General features: G+C 45.4%; 1 protein-coding gene across 6 annotated transcripts in view; it reads left to right on the forward strand.

The window, feature by feature from the left end:
* The window catches only part of pkd1a (polycystic kidney disease 1a), a 192,903-nt gene that overhangs the window by 95,086 nt on the left and 72,778 nt on the right, over window positions 1-25,039 (forward strand). For 5 of the 6 annotated variants that reach the window (XM_068056535.1, XM_068056536.1, XM_068056537.1 and 2 more), the window contains exons 14-22: window positions 488-663; window positions 2,210-2,346; window positions 4,562-8,193; window positions 13,700-13,837; window positions 16,089-16,232; window positions 17,519-17,795; window positions 20,373-20,586; window positions 21,341-21,500; window positions 23,271-23,423. In XM_068056535.1, coding sequence (XP_067912636.1) covers window positions 488-663; window positions 2,210-2,346; window positions 4,562-8,193; window positions 13,700-13,837; window positions 16,089-16,232; window positions 17,519-17,795; window positions 20,373-20,586; window positions 21,341-21,500; window positions 23,271-23,423 — 5,031 coding nt within the window. The remainder of the gene's footprint in view (window positions 1-487; window positions 664-2,209; window positions 2,347-4,561; window positions 8,194-13,699; window positions 13,838-16,088; window positions 16,233-17,518; window positions 17,796-20,372; window positions 20,587-21,340; window positions 21,501-23,270; window positions 23,424-25,039) is intronic. The other variant, XM_068056534.1, reaches the window with a different exon arrangement.

Consider the following 25,039-nt stretch of genomic DNA (forward strand, 5'->3'; position numbering starts at 1 on the left):
GAGTTAGTATTCTGAAAGGATGAGATCAATTTGATGTAAAGGCTTTCCTCAGCTAAATCTATCTTGAGATCTTATGACTGGGAGCCAGGCAGCTAAAAAAAAGGATGGGGTGTTAAACAGGACTGAATTACAAACCATTGGAAATTGAACCTAGAAGGTTACGAACTATGGCTTGATTGTCACGTAGCATGGATGGCATCCATTGAATGCAATATTATATGAAATACTGATTTAATGAAAAGAAAGACTTGCATATATATAGCACCTTTTACAACCTCAGGGCATCTCAAAGCCAATGAAGTACTTTTGAAGTGTAATCGCTGTTGGCAGCCAAGTTATGCACAGGTTTACTAAAACAGCAGTGCGATAATGAGCAGATAATCTGTTTTAGTGATGTTGGTTGAGGGATAAATATAGGCCAGGACAATACATAAAAGGAAACACTTCCTTTGCAGTGCCTTCTAAAGCTTGCGTTTCAATGTTGCAGCTGACCGCTTCCAATCACCTGGGCAGCCAAAAGATTATTTGCAATGTTACAGTGGACAAGAGGAATCCTTTAGCTGAGTTAAATGTCTCTGCTGTACCAGCCATCCTTGTGCAAGGCATCCCATACACATTTGCTGCCAGTGTGAAAGTAGATGCAGCCATCAATGCTACGTTCAGGTAAATGGTAGAAACTATTTTTTTCTCTCTAAATAGGGCTTCATTCCATATTCACCCTGCATTCTCTGAAGAAACCAGCTGAAGTTCTCTGCACATGCGCTTGCTGCTTGTCGACATTGGTTACTTTTCAGTGCCCCCTCTGCATGCACGGCTGAGGAAGGAGGGAGTGGACTTCCCTACAATTCCTGGTTAACATTCTTTGAATAAGAAGGCCAGTAATATGCCTGTGTGTAAAAGGGGTATGGTAGCATAGTGGTTATATTACTGGACCCATAATCTGGAAGCTTGGATTAATGGCCTGCAGACATGAGTTCAAATTCCACCATGCCAAGTGGGGAATATAAATTCAGTTAATTAAATAAATCTTGAACAAAAAGCTAGTATCAGTAATGGTGACCCTGTAACTATTGGATCATCATTAAAAACCCATCTGGTTCACTCATGCCCTTTATGATGGGGAGGGCCACCTGTACCCTCAGTAAGCAAGGACAACTGCTGGAAGTCAATCTAGTATTTGAATCCAGTACTCCATTCATCAGGGCTGCCTGGAGTGGGGCTCAAACCCAGCCCTCCTGATTCAGAGGTAAGAATGCTACCATTGAGCCAGTGGTTGCTGGGTATATAGATATCAAATGAAAATATGGGTGACTTTATGGGTGGGCCAAAGGGCCTGCTTCAGTGCTGTATCTCTCTATGACTCTATGACTATTCGTGTCAACTCCAGTATAAGCACTTTGGAGCCAATGGTGGGAGCCAGAATTCAATATCTATTCCATGGCTAAATGCCAAAATGAACTCAATCATTCATTTCTGATATAAAAGCAGAAAGTGCTGGAAATACTCAGCAGATCTGGCAGCATCTGTGGAGAGAGAAACAGGGTTAAAGTTTCAGGTCATCGACCTTTCATTTCTTTTATCTGGCACACAGCTAGACAAAGCAACTCGGTCATAAGGGTTTGAGCCCCACTCCAGGCAGCCCTGATGAGTGGAGTACTGGATTCAAATACTAGATTGACTTCCAGCAGGTGTCCTTGCTTATTGAGGGTATTGTTGGCCCTCCCCATCATAAAAGGTAGGTAAGGGCTCTTTAATCCATCCCCAGAGAAGGTATTGAAGGATAGAAAAAGTGAGAAAAGCACTGGGAAACCACCTCAGCTGCTCTTCTTTAGTAGAAATCTCACATGAAATTTGAGTTAGGACCTGCATTAGGGGCAGAACATAACAAACAGACATTTTTTTATTCATTGGATGTGGGCATCATTGACAAGGCCAGCATTTATTGCCCAATCCTAATTGCCCTTGAGAAGGTGGCAGCAAGCCACCCTTCTTGAATACAATTGAGTGGCTTCTAGGCCATTTCAGAGGGCGCTTAAGAGTCAACCACATTGCTGAAGGTCTGGAGTCAATATAGGCCAGACCAGGCAAGGATGGCGGATTTCCTTCCCTAAAGGGGCATGAGTGAACACCAGTGGTGCTTGTTCATGGCAAAGCTCATATACACCTCTCGTGGGGAAACTGTGCTGAATGCTTCTGTTTTTTTTTGTAGGTGGTGTTTCGGAGATGGGAGTAGTGATCAGGTTTATCAATTCACATGCCCCTATAATCTCAGTCTTTCAGTCCCTCGCCTGACAGTCAAACAAGCTGTGCTGCAACAAAATGTTACCCACATATACCGAAACCCAGGTAAGTCGGTGAGCTTTGCTTCACTGGTATGCGGCTGCTGGCTTGTTCAGTTGCTGTGGTTCAGGTAAGAATGTTGTGTGTTTCAGTTGCGATCAACAAAGAAGTAATTTGGGGGGGGGAAATTCCTCTTGTAATGAAAAGTGGGAGAATGTCTGTTTTATTTTTTAAATAATCCAATTCCCAAATTCCATTTTCAGAACGCGGGTTGGTAGAGGAGGGGGAGGTACTTTTCTCCTTGGCTGGGCAGTAATCTTGCCTGCCCGTTCTGCGATCCACTCGATGTAGAATCCATCCAACTTTTATTTCACTGATATCAATGGGGCAAAAATCAGGCAGGTTCTACAATGGGTGGGTGATTTACTCTGCTGGATTGTCACCCAGGGTAAAGTGAAAATTAACCCCCTCCCCCTTTGCAGGTTTTAAAGCCAGACATTTCTTCTATTTTTTATTGGGACAATCTCCAGTATTTTCCTCAAGAAACCAATTTCAGGCCCTTAGATTCTAGTTGTCTTCCTAAAAGCATTTATTCCTTCTGATACTGCATTGCAATTTTCTACATTTCCTACATTGCAAGTGTGATTACACTTCAAAAGTACTTCATTGACTGCAAAGCACTTCGAGACATCTGATGGTTGTGAAAAGTTTAGAGATACAGCACTGAAACAGGCCCTTCGGCCCACCGAGTCTGTGCCGACCATCAACCACCCATTTATACTAATCCTACACTAATTCCATATCCCTACCACATCCCCACCTATCTCTATATTTCCCTACCACCTACCTACACTAGGGGCAATTGCTACTGCCCAATTTACCTATCAACTTGCAAGTCTTTGGCTGTGGGAGGAAACCGGAGCACCCGGCGGAAACCCACGCAGACACAGGGAGAACTTGCAAACTCCACACAGGCAGTACCCAGAATTGAACCCGGGTCGCTGGAGCTGTGAGGCTGCGGTGCTAACCACTGCGCCGCCCTAGAGAAGCAGAGTTAAGAAGTGCTATATAAATGTAAGTCTTTCTTCTTTGACACTGATTAATTAGTGTAAATAAGTAATAGTTTTGACGTGTTTCAGTTAGTCAATGGCTCGGGGTGGGGTGGAACACGCACTCACATTGGAACTTTATCGACATCAGCAAAACCATGACTTGCTGACCGCAAACTCCAAAACATAACAAACGAGCTTGAGTTTATATTGCTTCTGTCATTCTAAAAAATGTCACAGAGCAGAGTGAATGACATGAAATGGAGGGAACAATGGGATGAGGGGGCCCAAAAGTACGGTCAGTGTGATTAGGTTCGCAAGCGGCTTTGAAAGGAACTATCAGGTAATGAGGCAAAGCGGTTTTTGGAGATTCATCCCAAGCAACACCGACCCAACTCTGTACTGTGATATAGTCATTGGTGTATCAGAACATGTCACCCTACAGAGCCATCGACAACTAAGCAAATCTGTCAAGAACAGGTTTAGTCCATGAATGGAGTTTGTTCCCCCATTCACTTGTGTGTGTTACACTCAAAGTGAAAGGAGACAGTGCCGTATGTAAATACTGTACCTCACTAGTGGCTGAAAGCCTTTTCAATATTTATCCCTCAGGCAACACCATTAAAAATAACAGATTATCTGGATATTATCTCATTTTTCTTTGTGGGAGCTTGCTGTGTGCAAATTAGCTGCCCCATTTCCTTCATTCCAACAGTGACTACACTTCCAAGGTGCTTCATTGGTTGTAAAGTGCTTCAGAATGTCCTGAGGTTTGTGAAAGGCGCCATATAAATGCAAGTCTTTCTTCAACATGAAAAAGGGATATGCCCATTTTTTTCATAATTAATGACTGGCTGACAAAAATCACAGGATTGTACATCCTTGGAAAGTACAATTTGATTTTAGTTAGCCAGCTACTAATTATAAAGAAAAGTCTCCTGTCTTTCGTTAAAAGAGGAATTTCCATTCCTGAATTGTATCCCACTCCTTTATCCTGTGGCTCAAGTACAAAGAAAATGTTGGAGGGTTTTGGGAAAAGTGCAGGCAGGTGGGATTAATTGGATAGTTCTTTCAAAGAGCTGGCAGAGGCACGATGGGCTGAATGGCCTTCTCTGCTAAACCGTTCTATGATTCTATGTTAGTATCAGCAGGAGGGAGGGAGCAGCAGGATATAGTCTCAGCCTTTCAGACGAGTGTGAAATAAACCCACGTGTTTTGTCTGCTCTTCCTAGGTGAATACAACCTCACCGTATCTGTATCAGATAAATATGATAACATCAGCCAGCTTGTTCCATTGAGAGTCTACAGTTACCTCAGCAACCTCTCCATTAGTATGAACAGCGATGTCCTTGCTACTGGTAAACCAGTTGAATTCGAAGCCAAACTGCTGCCTTCCACACGCGGGGTTACCTACAGTTGGAGTTTTGGGGACAATTCCACACAGTTGTGTGGAATGTTTCAAAAAGTCACTCACACCTTCAGGAAGACTGGCAAGTACAGGGTCAGTGTGCAAGCCAACAACATTATCAGCATCATTAGTGCCTGCCGGTGGGTCGATGTGTTGGATGAGATATCCGACCTCGACATCTCAGACAACAGCCCCACCGAGCTTTCTGCACCGACAATAGTGAGAGCATCAGCAAAGAAGGGAACTCGGGTCTTGTGGATTTTCGATATGGGGGACGGGACCCCGCCCACAAAGACTAGTTCCTCAGTGATGAATTACACTTACTCAGCGGTGGGGAACTACACGGTGACTGTAACTGCAGTGAACCCACTCAACGCTGTCAACACGTCGCAAGTTGTCCAAGTCTTCGTGTTGCAGGTCTGTAAGATCAAGCCATCCAGTTGTGTCCAGGAGTTGCTGGAGGTCAACTTCACTGCATACACACCAGGGGATTCGGCGAACTATGTATTCTTCTGGGACTTTGGGGATGGGTCTTCCAATGAGACAATCCTGGGTGACCCCAACATTCGCCACAATTACACAAGAAGCGGGGACTTCCCACTCTATCTCGTTGTGTCCAGTAATGTTAACAAAGTCAACTATTACTCAAATATGTGCGTCCAGCCTGCAATCAGCAAGGTGATAGTCACCCCTTCACACAGTTTTGTTAAACTGGGGGAAGAAAGCAAATTTAAAGTGGAGATATACCCCGAAAGTCAGTACACCTACTTGTGGGATTTTGGCACTGGAATTGACCCGCAGATTCACGGGAAGGAGGCAAACTTCACCTTTGGTACATTAGGTCTGCACTGGGTCAATGTCACAGTCTTCAATAATGTATCTTCAAGCAGTGGTGCCACCTCAGTGGAGATTCAGGAGCCAGTAACTCTGCTGAAGATCAAAATCGTCGGTGTACAGTCATTGGCGGATCTCTTGCTAAACCAGCTCTACACATTCATGGCCATAGGCAATGGCAGCGAAGTCCAGTACAGCTGGGATTTTGGTGACGGGGGGAACGGGACGGGCGACAATATCACGCACTTGTATCGCGCCGCGGGCAACTTCAGAGTCCGGCTCATCGGGAGGAACATGGTGAGCAGTAGCGAGACAGAGGTGGGGATCAGTGTAAAAACGCCCCTCCGGGGTCTGGCGGTCATGGCAAACACCACAGTCACACCGGTTAACGTGTCCGTTGGCTTCGAGGCCAGTCTTCAAGCGGGCGATTTTGTCCGTTACTTATGGTCTTTCTGCCACGGCTGTGACCTGCTCGAAGGCCCATCCACCATTTCCCACACTTTCACGAGTCCCGGGACCTTTAACGTTACTATCCTGGTGGGGAATGGAGTAAGTTCGGAGCAGGCCAGTATCCAGATCCGTGTGCTGGAAGAAATCGAAGGTCTGGAGCTGAGATTGAATGACCTGGTTGAAGACTGTTGTTTGGCCGTCAATGAAACTCTCTGGTTCCAAGCAACAGTTAGGTTTGGCACCGATGTTTCTTACAACTGGACTGTTTCGCAGGCAGGCATTGTCCTATTCTACTCCAATGCAACGTCCTCTCAAATGTGCTTTGTTGAAGCGGGTTCCTATAAGATTGTCCTACAGGCTAGCAACCTGCTGGGGTCCATAACTGCGAGCAAGTTGATTGCAGTTCTAGAGCCCATTGGCATTGTTACATTGTCGGCCTCACCCGAGCCAGTGGCACTGAATACATCGACTAGCATCACCTTGACCATGGGCAGTGGCACAGATGTGACTTACTCTTGGGCACTGGATGGGGATACTATCGTTTCCACACACCTCCCTTTCATTGATTACTCTTTCCAAAGTCCTGGGATCAAGCAAGTTAATGTCACAGCAGCAAATAAGCTCAGTTCTCACAGTGCGACCCTGCTGATCCGTGTCCAGGAGCCAGTAACAGGTATGGTGATCACTGCGGGCAACTTACAGGATCAGTATTATGTGGCCACAAATACTGCAGTGTTCCTCTCGGGGAGCACACTAAGTGGAACCAATGTTTCCTGGCTGTGGACGCTGCCATTCGCCATGGAACAACAGAGTGGAAAGGAAATAAATGAATCATTCCCTTTAGCTGGCCTATATAACATCAGTTTAAATGCCTCAAATGATGTAAGCTGGGAGACAACTTGGCTGAATATCACAGTCCAAGATGAAATACAAGGGCTTCAGCTTGAGGCCTCCAAGTGGGCAGTTGCGCCAGGCCAAGATGTGATTTTCACAGTTACATTGTCCTCTGGGACCAATGCCACCTTTTGGTTAAGTGTTGGTGACAATTTTACAATGCTGCTAAACAGCACAAACTACAGGTACTGTTTTACACATATTGGGAGGTACAGAGTAACCTTGAAGGCACAAAACAAAGTGAGCTGCGACCGCACCAGTATTGAGATTCATGTAATACAACCTGTCGCGGGTTTAAGGCTAGTGAATTGTGATGAGCAAGCCATCCCCACAGGGGTAGTGAAAAACTTTAGTGCTGCAGTATCTAGTGGCTTTTGGGTATCGTACCGTTGGCGTTTTGTGTTGGGAGACTATTCTGATATTATCACTGGGCAAAACGTTTCATACATACCCAAGGTGCAAGGCCGATTAAGTGTCTACCTAAGAGCATCCAACAATGTATCTAGGGAGGACATTTCAGCAGGGATCCTGGTACAACATTTGATTTTAACGGCTAGACTTACAGCAACACCATCCATCACTGTGGCCAATGACACAGTCCATCTGAGTCTTGCTGTGACACCCAGTTTCAGCCAAGCAACTTTTGTGTGGAAGTTTGGAGATGGGTCCCAAGATAAATTTGCAAACACGTCAGTTATGTCCCACTCTTATTTACGTCCTGGAGATTACCTGGTAGAGGTTAATGCATCCAACCTTGTGAGTTTCTATGTTGTACAGGCCACAGTGACCATCCTATTGTTGAAATGCGATCCACCCAAGATGAGCATGATCCTTAGTGATACCATGCAACGATCTCAGAGAAACTACCTGGAGGCGGACATTGACCTCAAAGGATGTACGGAGTATCAGGTTGAATATTTATGGGAGATCTATAAGACTTCCAGCTGCGTGACTTTGCAAGAGGTGAATGATGTTCAGCTGAAAAATGTGGACTTGAGAAGACCGCAACTGCTGCTGCCCAGCCTGGCGTTAGACATTGGAAGTTACTGCATTGTATTTACCATTTCCTTTGAGGGTACCTCGTTCGTGAAGATCATGCGTTCCAGTGTGACGGTCATTCCCAGTGCACTCGTCCCAATAATAGATGGAGGAACATTTAGGTCTTGGTCCACAATGCAGGATCTTGTGATGGACGGCACCAAGTCTTATGACCCTGACCAGCCTGCCGAGAATCAAACCCCTCTGAACTATGTGTGGTCATGTACATATTCATGTCTGGTAAGGTTCTGTTGTAATTTCCAAATGTCATCGTCTTCTAGCCATCCTTCACAGTAGCTTTCTGTTTCAGGATAAAAATGTGACAGCTAGATCAAAAAAAAGGTCTTATTTATCACTTTAATTTTAATCATTGATCACAAATTTGTCACATTTAAGAGCTGAAAAAGTACACGATGGAGAAAAGGTTGGGCAGAGTAGAGTGGGAGGAGGCTCGTGTGGAGCATAAACACCAGCATGGACCAGTTGGGCCAAATGGCCTGTTTCTATGCTGTACAGAACAGGCATCTCTGCATCAGCATTTGGATTTGCAGCCTGAAACTCCCACAAGATGGGCAACCTGGTTGAGAGGCATCTCCACTGGGTCACTCTATAGCAAGCCACTGGGCAACCAACTAAAAGCTGTAAAGCTATGACCACCGTTCCGCTTAAATGTTCTATAAGCAATGGTTGAATGAGTCAATGGTTGCAGTGCAGCCCAGCTGGAAATGGTTATGATGTAGATGATGATTCAAGAGTTTCACAGTAGCTACTGACCTTTCAGGAGACATTTAGATGTTGAATATAGTATTCATCCCACCTGCGATGATCTCCTCCAGCCCTACAACGCTCCGAGATCTCTGCGCTTGACCAATTCAGGCCTCTTGCGTGTCCCTGATTTCCATTGCTTCATTATTGGTGACCGTGACTTCAGCTGCCTAGGCCCTAAGCTCTGGCATTCACTCCTTGACCGTCTCCACCTCTCTCTTCTTAAGACACTCCTTAAAATCTACCCCCGACCAAGCTTTTGGCCACCTGTCCTAATATCTCCTTATGTCGCTCAGTATTAAGTTATGCTCCTGTGAAGTGGATTGGGACTGTTTACTCCGTTGATGGGGGTTATATAAATGCAAGTTCAAAGCTTATTTTTCAAGTATCTCAACTCCTTTTGGACTGCTGTAATGCATTCAGATTTACCACAACACCCGGCAGGTTATTGGAAACATTTATCATTTATTGAGTGAAGAGGTTCTTCTTAAAAACTATTCCACTAATCTAAGTTTGTGAAGTAGACTCCTACTTTTCTGGCTTAATTTATAACTAATGTTCTTGTTTTACCCGATACCATTTAATATTTAGTCTACCTGAATGTATGTTTCTGCGAAGGCCTGTCTAACCTCCTTTGGAATCTTGCAGCACAGAAGGAGGCCATTCAATCCGTTGAGTCTGTACCAGCTCTTCCCCATAGCTCTGCAATTTCTTCCTTTTCAAGTATTTATCCAACTCCCTTTTGAAAGTTACTATTAAATCTGCTTACGCCACCCTTTCTGACAGTGCATTCCAGATCATAACAACTCACTGTATTAAAATAAAAATACTTTTCATCTCTCCCCTGATTCTGTCCAGACGAGAATTGGCAGGGAGCGGGTTGTGGGAGAGGGGTTGCTTCTTCTCTAGAGGCAGAAATCCAATAAGGGATTCTGCACTCACTACGTATACACAGCGGGCTCCTGACAGGATTCCTGTCACAGGGAGGGAGCCTCCTAGTGCAAAAGTGAAAAATCCCGGAATCACAGAGGAGAATTATCCCCTCATGCCTCCCCAACCACTGTAGCTTAATCCTCTGAATCTTTTATCAGGGTTCATGTTCTTTACACTTGGGGGTCAGCCCCTTTTCTGTTCTCTGCACCATCTCCGATGCACGTATGCACTTTTGTTTAAAGAATGGACAGAATTCAAGACAATACCACAAATGTAGTCTGTCCACAGGCAGAGCTGCGGTGTTACCTCAGGAAATTTGTGAGCTATTATACATACCAGTTGCATTTCTAGCTGCTTTGCCACATTATCTAGTCCTTGAATTTGATGAGTCAACCATTCAGATCGCTTTCTAAGTCTCTCTGTACCAATTCAATCTGATTCACTGTATAATGCACTTTCCACCAATTTATCAGTGTTCGGTTTCATCTGACATCAGTCCCTGCAATAGTATCTAAGTCATTCCTAAAGTCACTTACCACTACCTCAGTCTTTACACTCTCCCTATTTTAGTGCCATCAGCAAATCTGACAAGCTCACTGCAATGAAGGGAAGTGCTCGCACAATTCAAAGAATAATAAACTTTACATATTTTTAGTATCTATGATATACAAACTAATCACATTTTTTTTTGTTACTGTCAGCTTGCTTTTTACTGTGTGGTATGCAAAGTTTCATTGCAAATCACGTAGACAGCACTGACCACAACCTGCTGTCTTTGTCCTGAGATCGATCAAATTAAGCTGAAGTTCTTGGCCATGCATGCAAATGCACATTTGCCTCAAATCTGAAAGAAGTTCAGGAAATTCTCACATGAACTTGACAGACGTATTTCTACTATTGAAGACTCCTTTTTCTGTTTCACAGGTTTTAACTTTAAAACACAGGGGATGCTTTGTAGCTGAAAGACGATCTGTTTTACTCTCAAAAAGTACAAGAGATGTACCTCTAGCCAACAAGCAACCCTTCAATATGAACCCTACTGACGTTTGTTAGCCTAATACAGCTGTGAGAGATATATATTTAATTTAAAAGCAAAATACTGTGTATGCTGGAAATCTGAAATAAAACAGAAAATGCTGGAAATACCCAGCAGATCTGGCAGCATCTGTGGGGAGAGAAACAGTTAGCATTTCAGATTGATGACTGTTATGAGTTCTGATGAAAGGTCATCGGCCCGAAATGTTAACTCTGTTCCTCTCTCCACATATTTAATTTCTTTTGAACTTTAAAAGCTGCAGAAAGTTTTTTTTTCCAAATTCATTCTCGGGATGTGGGTGTCACTGGTGTGGCCTGCATTTATTGCCCTCCCTAGTTGTTCTTGAGAAGGTGGTGGTGAGCTACCTTCTTGAACCGCTGCAGTCCATGTATTGAAGGTATACCCACAGTGATGTTAGGGAGGGAGTTCCAGGATTTTAACCTAGGAATGATAGAGAAGTGGTGATATATGTCCACATCAGGATGTGTGGCTTGGAGGGGTACTTGGGGATGGTGGTCTTCCCATGCCTCTGATGCCCTTGTCTTTCTAGGTGGTAGTGGTTGCGGGTTTGGAAGGTGCTGTTGATGAAGAAAGTAGATCACAAGTTTTTCCTCCTCCATTTCATCAATGCTTCCGATAGAGATCCGTGGAGTTAGTGAAACCCCATGCATAACTTATGTACGGTGTGGATTCAGGTCAAGAATTACTGAACTAATTAGTGAAGAGTCACATTATTTCTTAGTTTTAGATGAATGAGGTCCAGGTACAGTTCTGTTGACTACAGTAATATCTGCTGTATTGTCCCATGCTTCAGCTTATCTCTTATAGAGTCAGTTATGGCGCAGAAAGAGGCCATTCAGCCCATCAAATCCATGCTGGCTCTCCACGGAGCAATCCAGTCAGTCCCCTCCCCCACTCGATCCCCATGGTCCTGCAAGTTTATTTCCTTTAAGTGCTCATCCAATTTCCTTTTGAAATCATTGATTGTCTCCGCTTTCACCAGCCTCGTGGGCAGCGAGTTCCAGGTCATTAACACTTGCTGTGTAAAAATGTTCCTTTTCATATTCCCCCCTGCATCTCTTGCCCAAAACCTTCAATCTGTGTCCCCTAGTCTTTGTGCCATCAGTTAATGGAAACAGTTTTGCCTTGTCTAACTTATCTAAACCTATCATAACCTTGTATACCGCTACCTATTCTCCCCTCAATCTCCTTTGCTCCAAGGAGAACAAACCCAGTTTTTCCAACCTAACCCTGTAACTAAAATCCCCCATCCCTGGAACCATTCTGGTAAATCTCCTCTCAAGGACCCTCCGATTCTTCCTACTTAAATAGACCCCTCATACTAGAGATCTGAAACCCATCAGAAGAATGTTCATTAACCATAGGTTCTCTACAGACATTTGTGTTCCTCCCAGTTTCACTCCATCTCCATTTTTTATGGAACTCAAAATTAATTGTTTCGTAAGAATCTGTGCTTACTTTTCAGAACGCAGATTCTAAGCTGGTTGAACAGTGGCGCAGTGGTTCGCACTGCAGCCTCACAGCTCCAGTGACTCAGGTTCAGTTCTGGGTACTGCCTGTGCGGAGTTTGCAAGTTCTCCCTGTGTCTGTGTGGGTTTTCGCTGGGTGCTCTAGTTTCCTCCCACAGCCAAAGACTTGCAGGTTGATAGATAAATTGGCCATTGTAAATTGCCCCTAGTGTAGGTAGGTGGTGGGGATGTGGTAGAGAATATGGGATTAATGTAGGATTAGTATAAATGGGTGGCTGTTGGTCAGCACAGACTTGGTGGACCAAAGGGCCTGTTTCAGTGCTGTATCTCTAAATAAAAATAACATGCTCTCAGCTTTTTAATAAAAACAAACGCTTTAATTTCTGAGAAAGTGTGATAGAATCTGAAGTTATGTTGTTGTTACAATAGCTAAGGAGCAGGATGTTACTTTGTACTCTTGTACTGGGTTTTCCTATCTGTACCTGGTCGCAATCTAGCACCATCTGAAGTTTAGGGCATCATGAGAAGGCTTGTACCTTACCTAGTAAACTGAATACAGTCATAAAGATTCCTATTCAAAAGACCAGCAGCACAACAAAACCACATATTATGGGTGTACGGACCAATTTTGGTCCATGGGAGAAAGGGTTCAGTTATTGAGCATGAGAAAAAGATCTGAACAGAACCCCAAAAACATAAATAACATAAAATTGGACACCGACACACGTGACAAGATATTAAGACAGGTGACCAAAAGCTTTGCTAAAGCAGCAAGTTTTAAGGAACGTCTTTAGGGAGGAGAGACAGAGCGAGATGGAGAGGTTTACGGAGGGAAGTCCAGTGCTTCGGGCCTGGGCAGCTGAAGGTGCAGCCTCCAATGGTGGAGCGCTGAAAATCAGAGAGGCGCAAGAAGTGAGAACTACAGGAGCGCAGGATATCTCAGAGGGTTGTAGGGCTGGAGGAGATTACAGAGAGAGGAAGGGGCAAGGCCATTGAAGGATGAGGACTTTAAAATGAAGCTATTGCTGGACCGGGAGCCAATGTAGGTACGGCATGACCACCATGTAACTCACCTGTACCCCAAGTAACCTGGTTCACATTCGTGTCATAGACACTTTAAAACAGTGAGCATCCTGAATGAGTCGAAACCTTCTACTACTGTGTTGAAGCAGGCACCAGAGTATTTGACTTCAACATAGCTGATAACAGGACATGGTTGGTACTGCCACCATCATCATCCTGTAATAACACAAACTGTTTTTCCTTTGAAAAGATGACCAGAAGTCTGGCTTCTTGTTCTGCGGCATTCAACTTTTAAAAAGTTGTTATTTCAGTACAAAAAGGAGGAAGAACTTGCATTTATATAGCGCCTTTCATGACTTTACAACCAATGTAGTACTTTCGAAGTGTAATCACTGTTGTAATGTAGGAACTGCTCTGTCGTAAAGCGGGTATAGGTGTGAGATACTTACAGATGACAAATGGCTAAGTGAAATCAACAGCCCTGTGCTTTCTCTTTCAGGAACATTCTGGATGCTATATATCTGGCAAAGGAGGTATTTTCTCTATTCCCAGAGAAGAACTGAAACGCGATACAAACTACACGTGCTGTCTGAGTGTCAGTAAACCTAACCGGGATCCCCAGTCAGTCAAACAACTTGTAAGTAAAAGTGCCCTAGAAAGTCATATTCGTCATTTCAAAGGCCATAATTTACAGCCCCCCAACGAGCAGGCTGTTGGCAGGGGCGGGGATTGGGTGTAGAATTGAGTGGGAGGTGCGGGGGGAGGGCTGTTCCTGACCGCCTCCCGTCCCCACTGCAGTTTTACACGGACCAGCGGTGGCGAGAAATGGACCACCCGCCCCAGGCCAATCAAGCTGCTTAAGTGGCCAATTATCTGACACTGAAGGGCCCCCTCCCAACGTGGCGGGTATTTTATTCTCGGCGGCCGGACGGCAAAAGCCCCAAGAACCTCACCTCGTAAAACCAGGCAACCTTCCTGCGGGCTGCGGGGTGCTCTCCTGATTAGGCACCCTGTGCCCCAACCGCCCCCACCACACAACACTCCACCCCCCTCTGCCCCCAGCCGACCCCCCCCTTGCGTAGCTGGAGCCTGGCTGATTGTCCCCGGCAAGGCCCTAAAAACTTACCTGAGTTCCAGGGCCATACTTCCTGTTGCCTCCGATGGCTGGGTGTAGTCCCAGCAGTGGCTACCGCTCCCACTGGCACTGCTGGGACTAAGAGCTGCCGGCCCGCTGATTGGCTGGCAGCTCCATTAGGCGGGACTTCCTGCCTCAAGGAGGTGGCAGTCCCACCCAAGACCAATTCAGGGCCTGGAGAGCGGAAAATCCTGGCGTGGCTCCTCAGGCCTGTTGGAGGTGGGCTCACCACCGACATTTCGGCCAGTGGGCAGCACCTCCCGCTCAATGTAAAATTTCTGCCAAAGTGTTTTTGTGCAGTACTCTGCAGTTAAATAATTTTGCTATTTTAGTGAATAAGTTGTCAAATGCTGTAATAAAGGACGGCTCGGGTCTGCAAATGAAACCCCAACCGAGTCCGACAGAACCACATCCGACCCCGAGCCCAATCCGGCCTGAGTCCTTTCATTTTTTCCCGCGCCCGACCCGACCATCAGTTAACCTACCTTCCGTTTTTCACTTTGTTGATGATCTGCACAAGCTTAAAATAACTGTAACAAAACCAACTTTCAAGTCCAAAAAGTACATTAACATTGGAGTCACTTACCAGAGGTGGTGATAGAGCGCGTCCAACCCGGCCCAATCCGAGCCCGATTGCCGGACCCAGAAGTGCGACTTGACCCGACCCGAACCTGACGCATGTTGTTGGGTCCTGTCGGGTTCGGGTCGAGAAGCCATGCTCTATACTGCAGTGGATTGGTTAATCCAATAACTTGTCACCAAAATAGATTGATTTGGTGATAAAACTGGATAGAAAATTAGAAAGAAGAAAGACTTGGATTTATATAACACCTTTCATAAACTCAGGATGTCCCAAAGCGCTTTGTGAAGTGTAGTCACTTTGTCATGTAGGAAATGCAGCAGTCACTTAATGCAGATCAAGGTCCCGCAAATGGCAATGTGATAATGACCAGATAATCTGTTGTAGTGATGTTAGTTGAGGGATAAATATTGGCCAGGACACTTGGGGGAGCTCCCTTGTGCTTCAAAACAGTGCCAGGGATCTTTTACATCCATCTGAGAGGGTAGATGTTTTAACATCTCATCTGAAGGACAGCACTGCAGTGTAGCAGTCCCTCAGTACTGCCATGGAGTGTCAGCCTGGATTATGTGCTCAGATTTCTGGAGTCAGAACTTGAACCCATGGCCATGTAACTGAGACACGAGGAATGCTACCATCATAGCCATGGCTGACACTTATACATTAGCTGATAGCCAAGTCTAAAGGTCATGGAATCACAGAATGATACAGCAGTGAGGAAGGCCTTTCGGCCCTTCCGTCCTGTACTGGCTGTTTAGTAGAGCTATCCGATTAATTCCACTCCACTGTCTTTCCCCATAGACCTGCAATTCCCCCCCCCCCACCCCACTTTAAATACTTATCAAATTCTCTTTTGAACGTTCCTATTGAATCAGCTTCCACCACCCTTTCAGGAAGTATATTCCAGATCACCTCAAGTCGCTGCGTTTGCAAAAAAAAGTTTCCTCATGTTGCCTCTGGTCCTTTTGCCAATACCCTTAAATCTGTGGTTACCTCTGGTTACCAACCCTTCTGCCACTGGAAACAGTTTCTCTTTATTGACTCTATCAAAACCATTTATTTTGAACACGGCTTTTAAATTTCCTCTTAACCTTCTCCGCTCCAAGGAGAAAAAGCCCAGTTTCTCCAGTCTCTCCCCGTGATGAACTACTTCTTTTTGATTCAACCCCACAGATTTCAGTGAAGGGTGGCAGTTCACCATTGGTGTCACTGGAGTGTGTCTCCTGTAAAGCACAGGAAGTCTATGGAGTGAGCAGAAGCTCCTATGTTTACTTGACTGGAAGTTGCAGCAATTGTGAAAGCAATCCTCAATATGTGGTAAGAACTAACCCATGTGCTGGTTCTAATTTGGTACGCAGTTACTGTGGCACCGTTACCAACCACTTGTGTTTTCAGTGAATTGACTATTTGCACTGATCAAATTGAGAGCTCTCAGTGCTGGGGAATGTTTCTTAACTCTTGACGTTAAATCCTCTCATTGTATATAGCACAGGTCAGATGCAGAATAGAACTCCATCTACTCTTCCCCTTAACCCCACTTCCATTCTTTTTATTCCATTTCCCAGACTTCGCTAATCGAGACAGTCAAGTGTTGTCTTTCTTTGCTGAATTATTTTAGTGCTTTGGATACAAACCCACTCGGAACTGGGTCCAAACTTCTCAGCTTCAGTGTAGGTTGCAATCAAATCCAGTTGTAGGGTTACCAATCCTCCAGGATTGCCCTGGAGTCTCCAGGAATTGAAGCTTAATCTTCTGTGGAAGAAATTTCACAGGCACATTCAACACAAAAGTGTGTCTTTTTCATTTTCTTTGAATACTTTCCTTTATTAATCGTAAAAGTATTGAAAATAGGAAACAAAGGCTGTTTGACTGGGCCGCGGGGAGGGGGGTGGGGGTCGGTGGCGGGGATGCAGGATGGTTGGGGGCAGGAGGTTATGTAATGAAGGATCCAGGAATAGTTTCGCAACACGAACCTGATGGCTAAGGTGAAAGGGCAATGAACTTACACATTGCACCACCCAGCTCCTCACAGGCACTGTGTCCAATTTGGAAGAGTTTCCTTGTAATTGCTTCAAACAGCGGGATTATAAAAAGGACATCTGTGCCAGGAAGGGAAAACAGGAGAGAATTTGGAATCAGCTGCATCAATGCTTGCTTTGCACAGGCATAAAATGTCATTCTGGTTCCATGGTACTGACTGTCCTCCACTGAGGCCACTGAGGTCCCAGCTCTGTACTCGGAAGGAATTTAGTGTGACAAGTCCTTCCGGCAGTGTAATCATACAAACTATTAGCAACAGTTGCAGAAAACTATTAAATAAACATGTCGAGTATGTGTGCAGATGTAAAGTACTTGCTGGTTAGTTAGATCTTTGAACTCTAAATCTACCCATATACTGGACTCCCAGATACAATTTTCAGAAGCCTGTGCAGTCTTCACCATTTATACCACCTGCACTTATGATGAACATTCACCTATATCGGGCGAATGGCAAATGAACCAGTTGTCATCACCATTGGAATTTCACCATCCGTTAGACACATGCTTTATTCACATGTGTCTTTCACCTGCTCTTTAATCTGACTGTTTCCTTTTCCTAACAGTGGAAAGTAGAAAACTCTAAGAAGCAGCTCCTCACCCTGGACAATGCTACCACTTCCACCGGGAGCACTGAAATGAACCTGGTCATGAGACATGGGGTTCTAGAGGATGGAGATGGTTACACATTTAGCCTGAATGTTACTGATCCACTGATGGAGAATGTGGGATTTGCATCTATTTACATCCCGCCGATTCACCTTCCTTCTGGGGGAAACTGTCTGATTTTCCCAACAGAAAACATCAGTGCTTTGACGACCAGTGTCACGTTCACATGTACAGGTAAGCCCTGTGGCGAGCAGCTCTGGCGAGTGTTTGAATTCTTTGTGTGGACTTTGATGGCAATAATCCTAGTCATTTTCAATCTTCTTGGTTGCAATATAGAAACACAGAAAATAGATGCAGGAGTAGGCCATTCGGCCCTTCAAGCCTGCTCTGCCATTCATTATGCTCATGGCTAATCATCCAACTCAATAGCCTATTCCTGCTTTTCCCCCATATCCTTTGATCCCTTTCACCCCAAGAACTATATCTAACTCCTTCTTGAAAACATACAATGTTTTGCCTTCAACTGCTTTCTGTGTTAACGAATTACACAGGCTCACCACTCTCTGGGTGAAGTAATTTCTCCTCATCTCAGTCCTGAAAGGTTTACCCCGTATCCTTAGACTGTGGCCCCTGGTTCTGGACTCCCCCACCATCGGGGACATCCTTCCTGCATCTACCCTGTCAAGTCGTGTTAGAATTTTATAGGTTTCTATGAGATCCCCCCTCACTCTTTTGAACTCCAGCGAATAAAATCCTAACTGACTCAATCTCTCCTCATGCGTCAGTCCCGCCATCCCAGAAATCAGTCTGGTAAACCTTCGCTGCACTCCCTCTATAGCAAGAACATCCTTCCTCAGATAAGGAGACCAAAACTGCACACAATATTCCAGGTGTGGCCTCACCAAGGCCCTGTATAATAGCAGCAAGACATCCCTACTCCTGTACTTGAATCCTCTCACTATGAAGGCCAACATACCATTTGCCTTCAGCGACTGGTGTACGAGAACACCCAGGTCTCGTTGCGTATTCCCCTCTCTCAGTTTATAGCCATTCAGATGTTAAAGAGAAAATAAATGAGTTTCCATGTTTGTCAGGAACATCTCAAAACACTTCTCGTAAGTGCCTCTTGTGTTGGCAGGCATGTTAAGTACATAGCAGGATCCCACAAACAGCAGGTGAACAAATGATTAGTTAATCTGACCTGTTCTGTTTGCTAGCAGACAGAGCCTCTGTTTAACATTTTAGCAAAGGGATGGTACCTCCCTCAGTACTGCATTGGGATGTCAGCTTATGTGCTTGAGTTCTGGACTGGGGCTTGAACCCATAACTTTCTTAGAGGCAAGAGTTGAGTGATACATGCCAATCTAAAAGATTAGCAAAGCTGAGCAATAGCCTCAGAAAAGCTGATATCTCAGGAACAGCCAATGACATGTGAAAACAACTATTCACATGGGCTTTGTAATTTAAAATGTTGATTTAATGAACTTTTCCTTGAGGTAGAATTTCACCCTCACTGCCTGAGTGGTAACCTGGTAGAGCAGGTAGCCTGCTTTTCTTAGAACTTGCCCTTGAGACTTGAACCCCCAACTCGAAGGTGCCACCAACTGAGCCAAGGCTGACACCTATTTTAATCAGTGCTTGGTTCTTATTTTAATGTTATGTGTAGCTCAGGGCTTTGGAAGAGCACGGGATACTGAGATTAGTTTTCAGTTGCTCTAGACATGTGTCAAATGGCCTCCTTCTGGGCTTCAAGCTCCTTTGATTCTGACAGAATCAGAACCTAGGCCTTGAGCCCGATTTTAACTCTGCAAGTGGGTAGATTTTGAATGAGTTAAAGTCTCGCCCACTATTTTATACCTGAATTGGTTTCAGTGGGGGCTGGGGAATCTTATGTAGGTGACGGGGCTCTCGGCCACCAGCTGAAGAGCCAGCGAGAGCCCCGCGTTGCCTCTTTTGAGGAAGGCACGCCGCATTATGTGCCAATTAGGCAGTTAAGTGGACGGCGGCGGCCTTCCCCAAGATTAGGGACCCTGGGAAAGGAAGTCCCGCCTACTCAGAGCAGCTGGCCAATCCGAGGCTGGCAGCTCTTTTACTGAGCAGCGCCACTGCAGAGGTGGTGGATACTGCCAGTAGAGCACCCACCCACGGCCCAGAATCGTCGCGGGATCTAGGCCATAGGTGAGTCATGGCGGAAGGGGTTTTGCAGGACGGGGGATGGGTTGTAGGGTGATTGGCAGCAAGGGCAGGGGGTGGCTCTCAGTGGGCTCCCCCCTTCACGATGCCGGGTCCCTCAATCAGGCAAGCACCCCGCATGGGTTTGCTTGGCGAGCTCCCCGTGTGGTGCCAGGCCCACCCGCCACTGGGCTAATACTGGCGGAGGTGGGCTGAGGCCCTTAATTGGGGTTTAATTGCCCATTTAAGGGCCTCCGTTGGTAGTGGGGTGAGAAGGCCGTCCACGGACTTAATTGGGTGTAGGAGGGAAGGTGGTGGGGTTCCCATCTGCCACCATCCCACCTGATTAAATGCTCTCCCCTCCTCCAAACCTGCTGCAGGAGAGAGCATAAAACTCCCCCCAAGAGTACAGACACCAGTCTAGTTTTAAGCATTGCCTGACTATAACATAGAGGTTGGTTTTCAGATATTAAGGCATATACTAATATTAAGGCATATGCCAATGATAAGGCATATACATGGTTCTTTGTCTTTGGCTTTGTATTTATCCATGTGTGCAAACCAGCCCCAACGCAGGACCATACGGGCTTTAGTAATGCTTCTAAACGAGCTACCTAACTCTCCTTTTACTTCTTGTAGGTTGGGAGATTACTGGGGCTCCTCTTGTGTACAGCTTCATCCTGACTCGCTGTGGTGTTGGAGGAACTCACTGTGATGAGTTCTATGTGTATAAAGGCAGCAGATCTGAATACAGCGCAGTCCTTCCCCCTGGCTTCAGATCAAACCAATTCATCGCTTACCTTGCTGTCACTGTGCAGAACCAGCAAGGAGCCTCTGTAATAGCTCTGAACCAGTGAGTAGGTGATGGTAACTACATTTTCACCGGACTTGATTCCTTTGTGAATAAGTGTAGAAATTACTTTAGGTGTTTGTTGCTCAGCTCAAGGACTTTCTCTTATTTCATCCGAAAATCCCCAGTGATTTAATACAATATGAGACAAAGTTGTGTGATTCATAAATAGAAACATTCTTTCATTTCTACTATAAGGTGTATCTTTACATTACCAGTTTTATCGACAAGGCTAAACCTCAGTGAAGCTCCAAAGCTTTGGCTCATTCTGAAGTTCACTTTGTTTTTGCCACATTGTTATTGTCACCAGAGTTTAGCCTAGTTGATGTCTTGAGATTTCAGATAGTGAGACGGATCAGCATCAGGGACCTGTTGCCTGGGAGAGTGTCTGAGGTGGGGAACTGGACTTAAAAATACAGCTGGATGTTGTAAGGGGAAAACAGCAGGGTGGCATTCAGAGAAGACAAGATCAAATGGGCCAAGGAGCCTTCCTCATCGGAACTGATCTTATGATCAGGTGAGATCCTCCAGCTAATCTGGAGAATTTGAGCCAGGTATTAAAAACCTTGAAACTTAGGGCTCTGTTTGTTTCCCTACCAGTGAGTAAGTGTTTGGGGAGCGTGTACAATGGACCAGATCGTGCATGATTGCGGATAAGGCTTTGTTAATCTGTTCTTCTTTCATGATTGCTTATGTTGAATTTGCGTTCTGCACTTTAACAAAGTATTCAATCCACTATTTCCATTGGTTTCTGCAGGTCCGTGGTTATTAATATAACAAACACTCCTGAAGGGTTCCAAAGTCTCACTGACTGGATAAAGCTCGAGACTGAGACCAAACTGCAGGAGCTGTTGAAACAGGGTGACCCACAGCCCACTGTGGAGTATGCCCTCGCCCTGGTCACAGTGCTCAATGAGGTAGTATACTGTTCATTGACTTCCCCCACTTCCTTCATACTACTATTGGTGGCCATGGCTTCAGCCCTCTAGGCCCTAAACTCTGCAGTCCCTTCCCTAAACCTCTGCACCTGTTCTCCTTTAAAAGTTGCTTCTTAAAAACCTACCATTTTTGGTCACCCATCCTAATATCCAGTTTATGCTCCTGCGACGTTTTGCTCCCTTAAAGGCATTCGATAAATGCCAGTTCTTGTTGCTGAATAGGATGGTGTAAGCTATAGTGGTACGTCCTGTATTTGAGGCTTCTACACTATCCTACCAAGAGCATGAAACTTACTAAATGCTACAGCAATGTTTACTAAAATCTGTCACACATTTCGGGTACATTGCAGAATTGAGCAATGTCATCAGAAGAGGATTCCCACTACCATGTTCCCATGAGCGGTGCCTAATTATGGGAAGTCTTTGTTGTGTGGTCCATGCCTTTGAAGTTAAAGTGAGTTGATAGCCATCAGTCAGGTCCCAGGCCACATGCGAATGCGCCAAAGCCACTCCACCATCCAGTCCCGCGATCACGATCCTCCCTTAACTTCATCCCCAGGGGAAATCCCTCCTGCCAATAATTTTAATGAGAAAGCCATATTGATTTCTTTTTGTTTGCTTCAATTTATCAACAGGAGGAATTTCACTTCCATTGTGTCTAAACTCAGTGGCCAGTATGTTTAAAGCACTGTTAACAAAATTATTTTGTTACAAGTTTCATTTATATAGTGCCTTTAGCATAGTAAAGTTTCCCAAGGCACTTCATAGGAGCATTATCTGACACGTTTTGACACCGAGCCATGTAAGGAGAGTTTAGGACAGATGACCAAAAGCTCGGTGAAAGAGATGGGTTTAAAGGAGTGATTTGAAAGAGGAGTGTGAGGTAGGGAGGAGGAGAATTCCAGAGTTAAGGGCTTAGGCTAAGGTGACTGACCATCAACTTCTCAAGGACAATTAAGAATGGTCAATTAGTGCTGGCCTTGCCAGCGACACTCACATCACAAGAACGAATAAATGGCAGCAGCTGAAATCACAGCATGCAGAACATATTTTATTTATTTATACAGCACTGAAACAGGCCCTTCAGCCCTTCGAGTCTGTGCCAACCAACAACCACCCATTTATACTAATCCTACATTAATCCCATATTCCTACCACATCCGCATATGGGATTACTGTAGGGTTAGTATAAATGGGTGGTTGTTGGTGAGCACAGACTCGGTGGGCCGAAGGGCCTGTTTCAGTGCTGTATCTCTAAACTAAACTAAATCCTCACCTTCCCTCAATTCCCCGACCACCTACCTACACTAGGGGCAATTTACAATGGCCAATTTACCTATCAACCTGCAAGTCTTTGGCTGTGGGAGGAAACCGGAGCACTCGGGAAAAACCCATGGGGTCACAGGGAGAACTTGCAAACTCCGCACAGGTAGTACCCAGAATCGAACCCGGGTCCTTGGAGCTGTGAGGCTGCAGTGCTAACCATTGCGCCACTGTGCGCTGAATTTATAACAAGTACGTAAAAAGGTGAATAGAATTCAAACAGACATTACCACACAGAGGTGAGTTTGAGCACATTGCTCTCCCAAGAAGTTCCCATCTAAAAGATCATGAAAGAAGGGAATGTGGGAGATGACATGGGATCTATTGAGCTTTGAGCCAGAGAGAAATATACCTGATGAATCGATGTTACCTCATCTGATTTTAACTAATGTATGTCGATTCCGTTTTTTAAAATTTCCCCTGCAGTATGAAAGGAGTAAAAACTATGAAACAGAGTCAGCAAATGAAACGATTAGCAGGATGAACATACGCAGCAACATCACGCTAGCCTTGACGTCACTGAAAGTCACCACTGTGGATGATATCCAACAGATCTCTGCTGCATTGGCACAGTGTACGGTAAGGACTCTCTCATTCTGTACCTGAAGAGTAAAAGCAGTGTCTTCAGTAACTGCACCAAACAGGAGTAGCCACTTGGAAATTCCAATCTGACAGAAGTGTTAGATGATTTGGGTTTAAGATGCCATTTTAAGATTTTGGCACAAGAATGAGAGGGGAGATTTGTGTGTAGGGGGGTGGGGGGGGGGGGATTTTATGCTCTCCCCGGCAGCAGGTTTGGATGTGGGGAGAGCATTAAATCAGGTGGGATGGTGGTGGGGGGGGGAGATCAGGGGTTCCCGCCGCCATCTCGCCTCCGCCAAAATTTAGTCTGGGGCAGAAAGGCCTGTGAATGGCCTTCCCGCCCCGCCACCAATTGAGGCCCTTAACTGAGCAATTAACCCCCAATTAAGGGCCTCTTCCCGCCTCAGCCGCAGTTAGCCATGTGGCAGGCTGCCCTGTCACCGCACGGGAAGCACGGCATGAAAAACCACGCGGGCTGCTTCCCAGCTCCGGAGGCGGGGATCCCTCGTTAAAAGGCACTTAGCGCCTGAATGAGGGACCTGGCCTCGGGAAGGGGGGCCCGCTGAGATCCACTCCACTGCCCTTGCTGGCCTGGGTTCTCAGCCTCCAGTAGGTGCTCCTCCAGCAGCAGCCACCGCCTCCACGGTGGCGCTACAGCTGCCAGCCTCTGATTTGCCGACAGCTCTCTGGCAACGGGGTCCTTGATCCTGTGGAAGGCCCGCCGCTGTCCACATAAGTGCCTAATTGGCACTAGATACGGCATGCCTTCTGCAGAACTGGCGACACGGGGATCTTGGCGTTGGTTTTTCCAAACGTCAAGACCCCCATTGCCAGAATAAAATCCCGGCCAAGGATTTTTTTATGCAGTGAGTGGTTAAGATCTGAATGCACTGCCTGAAAAGATGGTAAAAACAGATTCAATAGTAACTATTAAAAGGGAATTGAATATCATAGAATCAAACTGCACAGAAGAAAACCATTCAGCCCATCTGGCCTGTGCTGAAAAATGTGCAGGGCTATGGGGAAAGAATAAGGGGTAGTGGGTCTGATTGGATAGCTCTTTTAAAGAGCTGGCACAGGCACAATGGGTTGAATGGCCTCCTGCTGAATGAAGCTATGATCTAGATGTAGTCACTGCACTAATTCAGAACCATAGCCACACCTTCTTTTTCTTTTGGGCCTCCTTATCTCGAGAGACAATGGATACGCGCCCACACCAATGATTATAATATTAAACTAATTTATATTTTTCATCTAAGTATATAGAAACACAGCTCCTGCCACTTGCACAAGTGAATAATACTAGGAATAAATGGACCTATGCAGTGCGGGTGAATTTCCTTGGATTTTCTCTCTCAGCAATGTTTGTCAGAGGTCCCTTATATGTGCGTCAACGGAGTTTCCCAATAAGTTATGGTGGGCGAATGGGAGAAGTGCCAAGGAAATTCCTCCCCACTGTGTCGTACACCTCTTCCCTTTGTCTTGTTTCTTTCACCAATTCAATAAACGCAAGAAGGGTTTTGAGTTACAATAGTTACCCCTAGTTTTGGAGATGGTTATTTTCCGTAACTCGCTGTTATCCTAACAGGGATTTTTTTAATCTGAGGGTTGTG

The sequence above is a fragment of the Heterodontus francisci genome, chromosome 24, assembly GCF_036365525.1.
Source record: "Heterodontus francisci isolate sHetFra1 chromosome 24, sHetFra1.hap1, whole genome shotgun sequence".
Lineage (NCBI taxonomy): Eukaryota > Metazoa > Chordata > Chondrichthyes > Heterodontiformes > Heterodontidae > Heterodontus > Heterodontus francisci.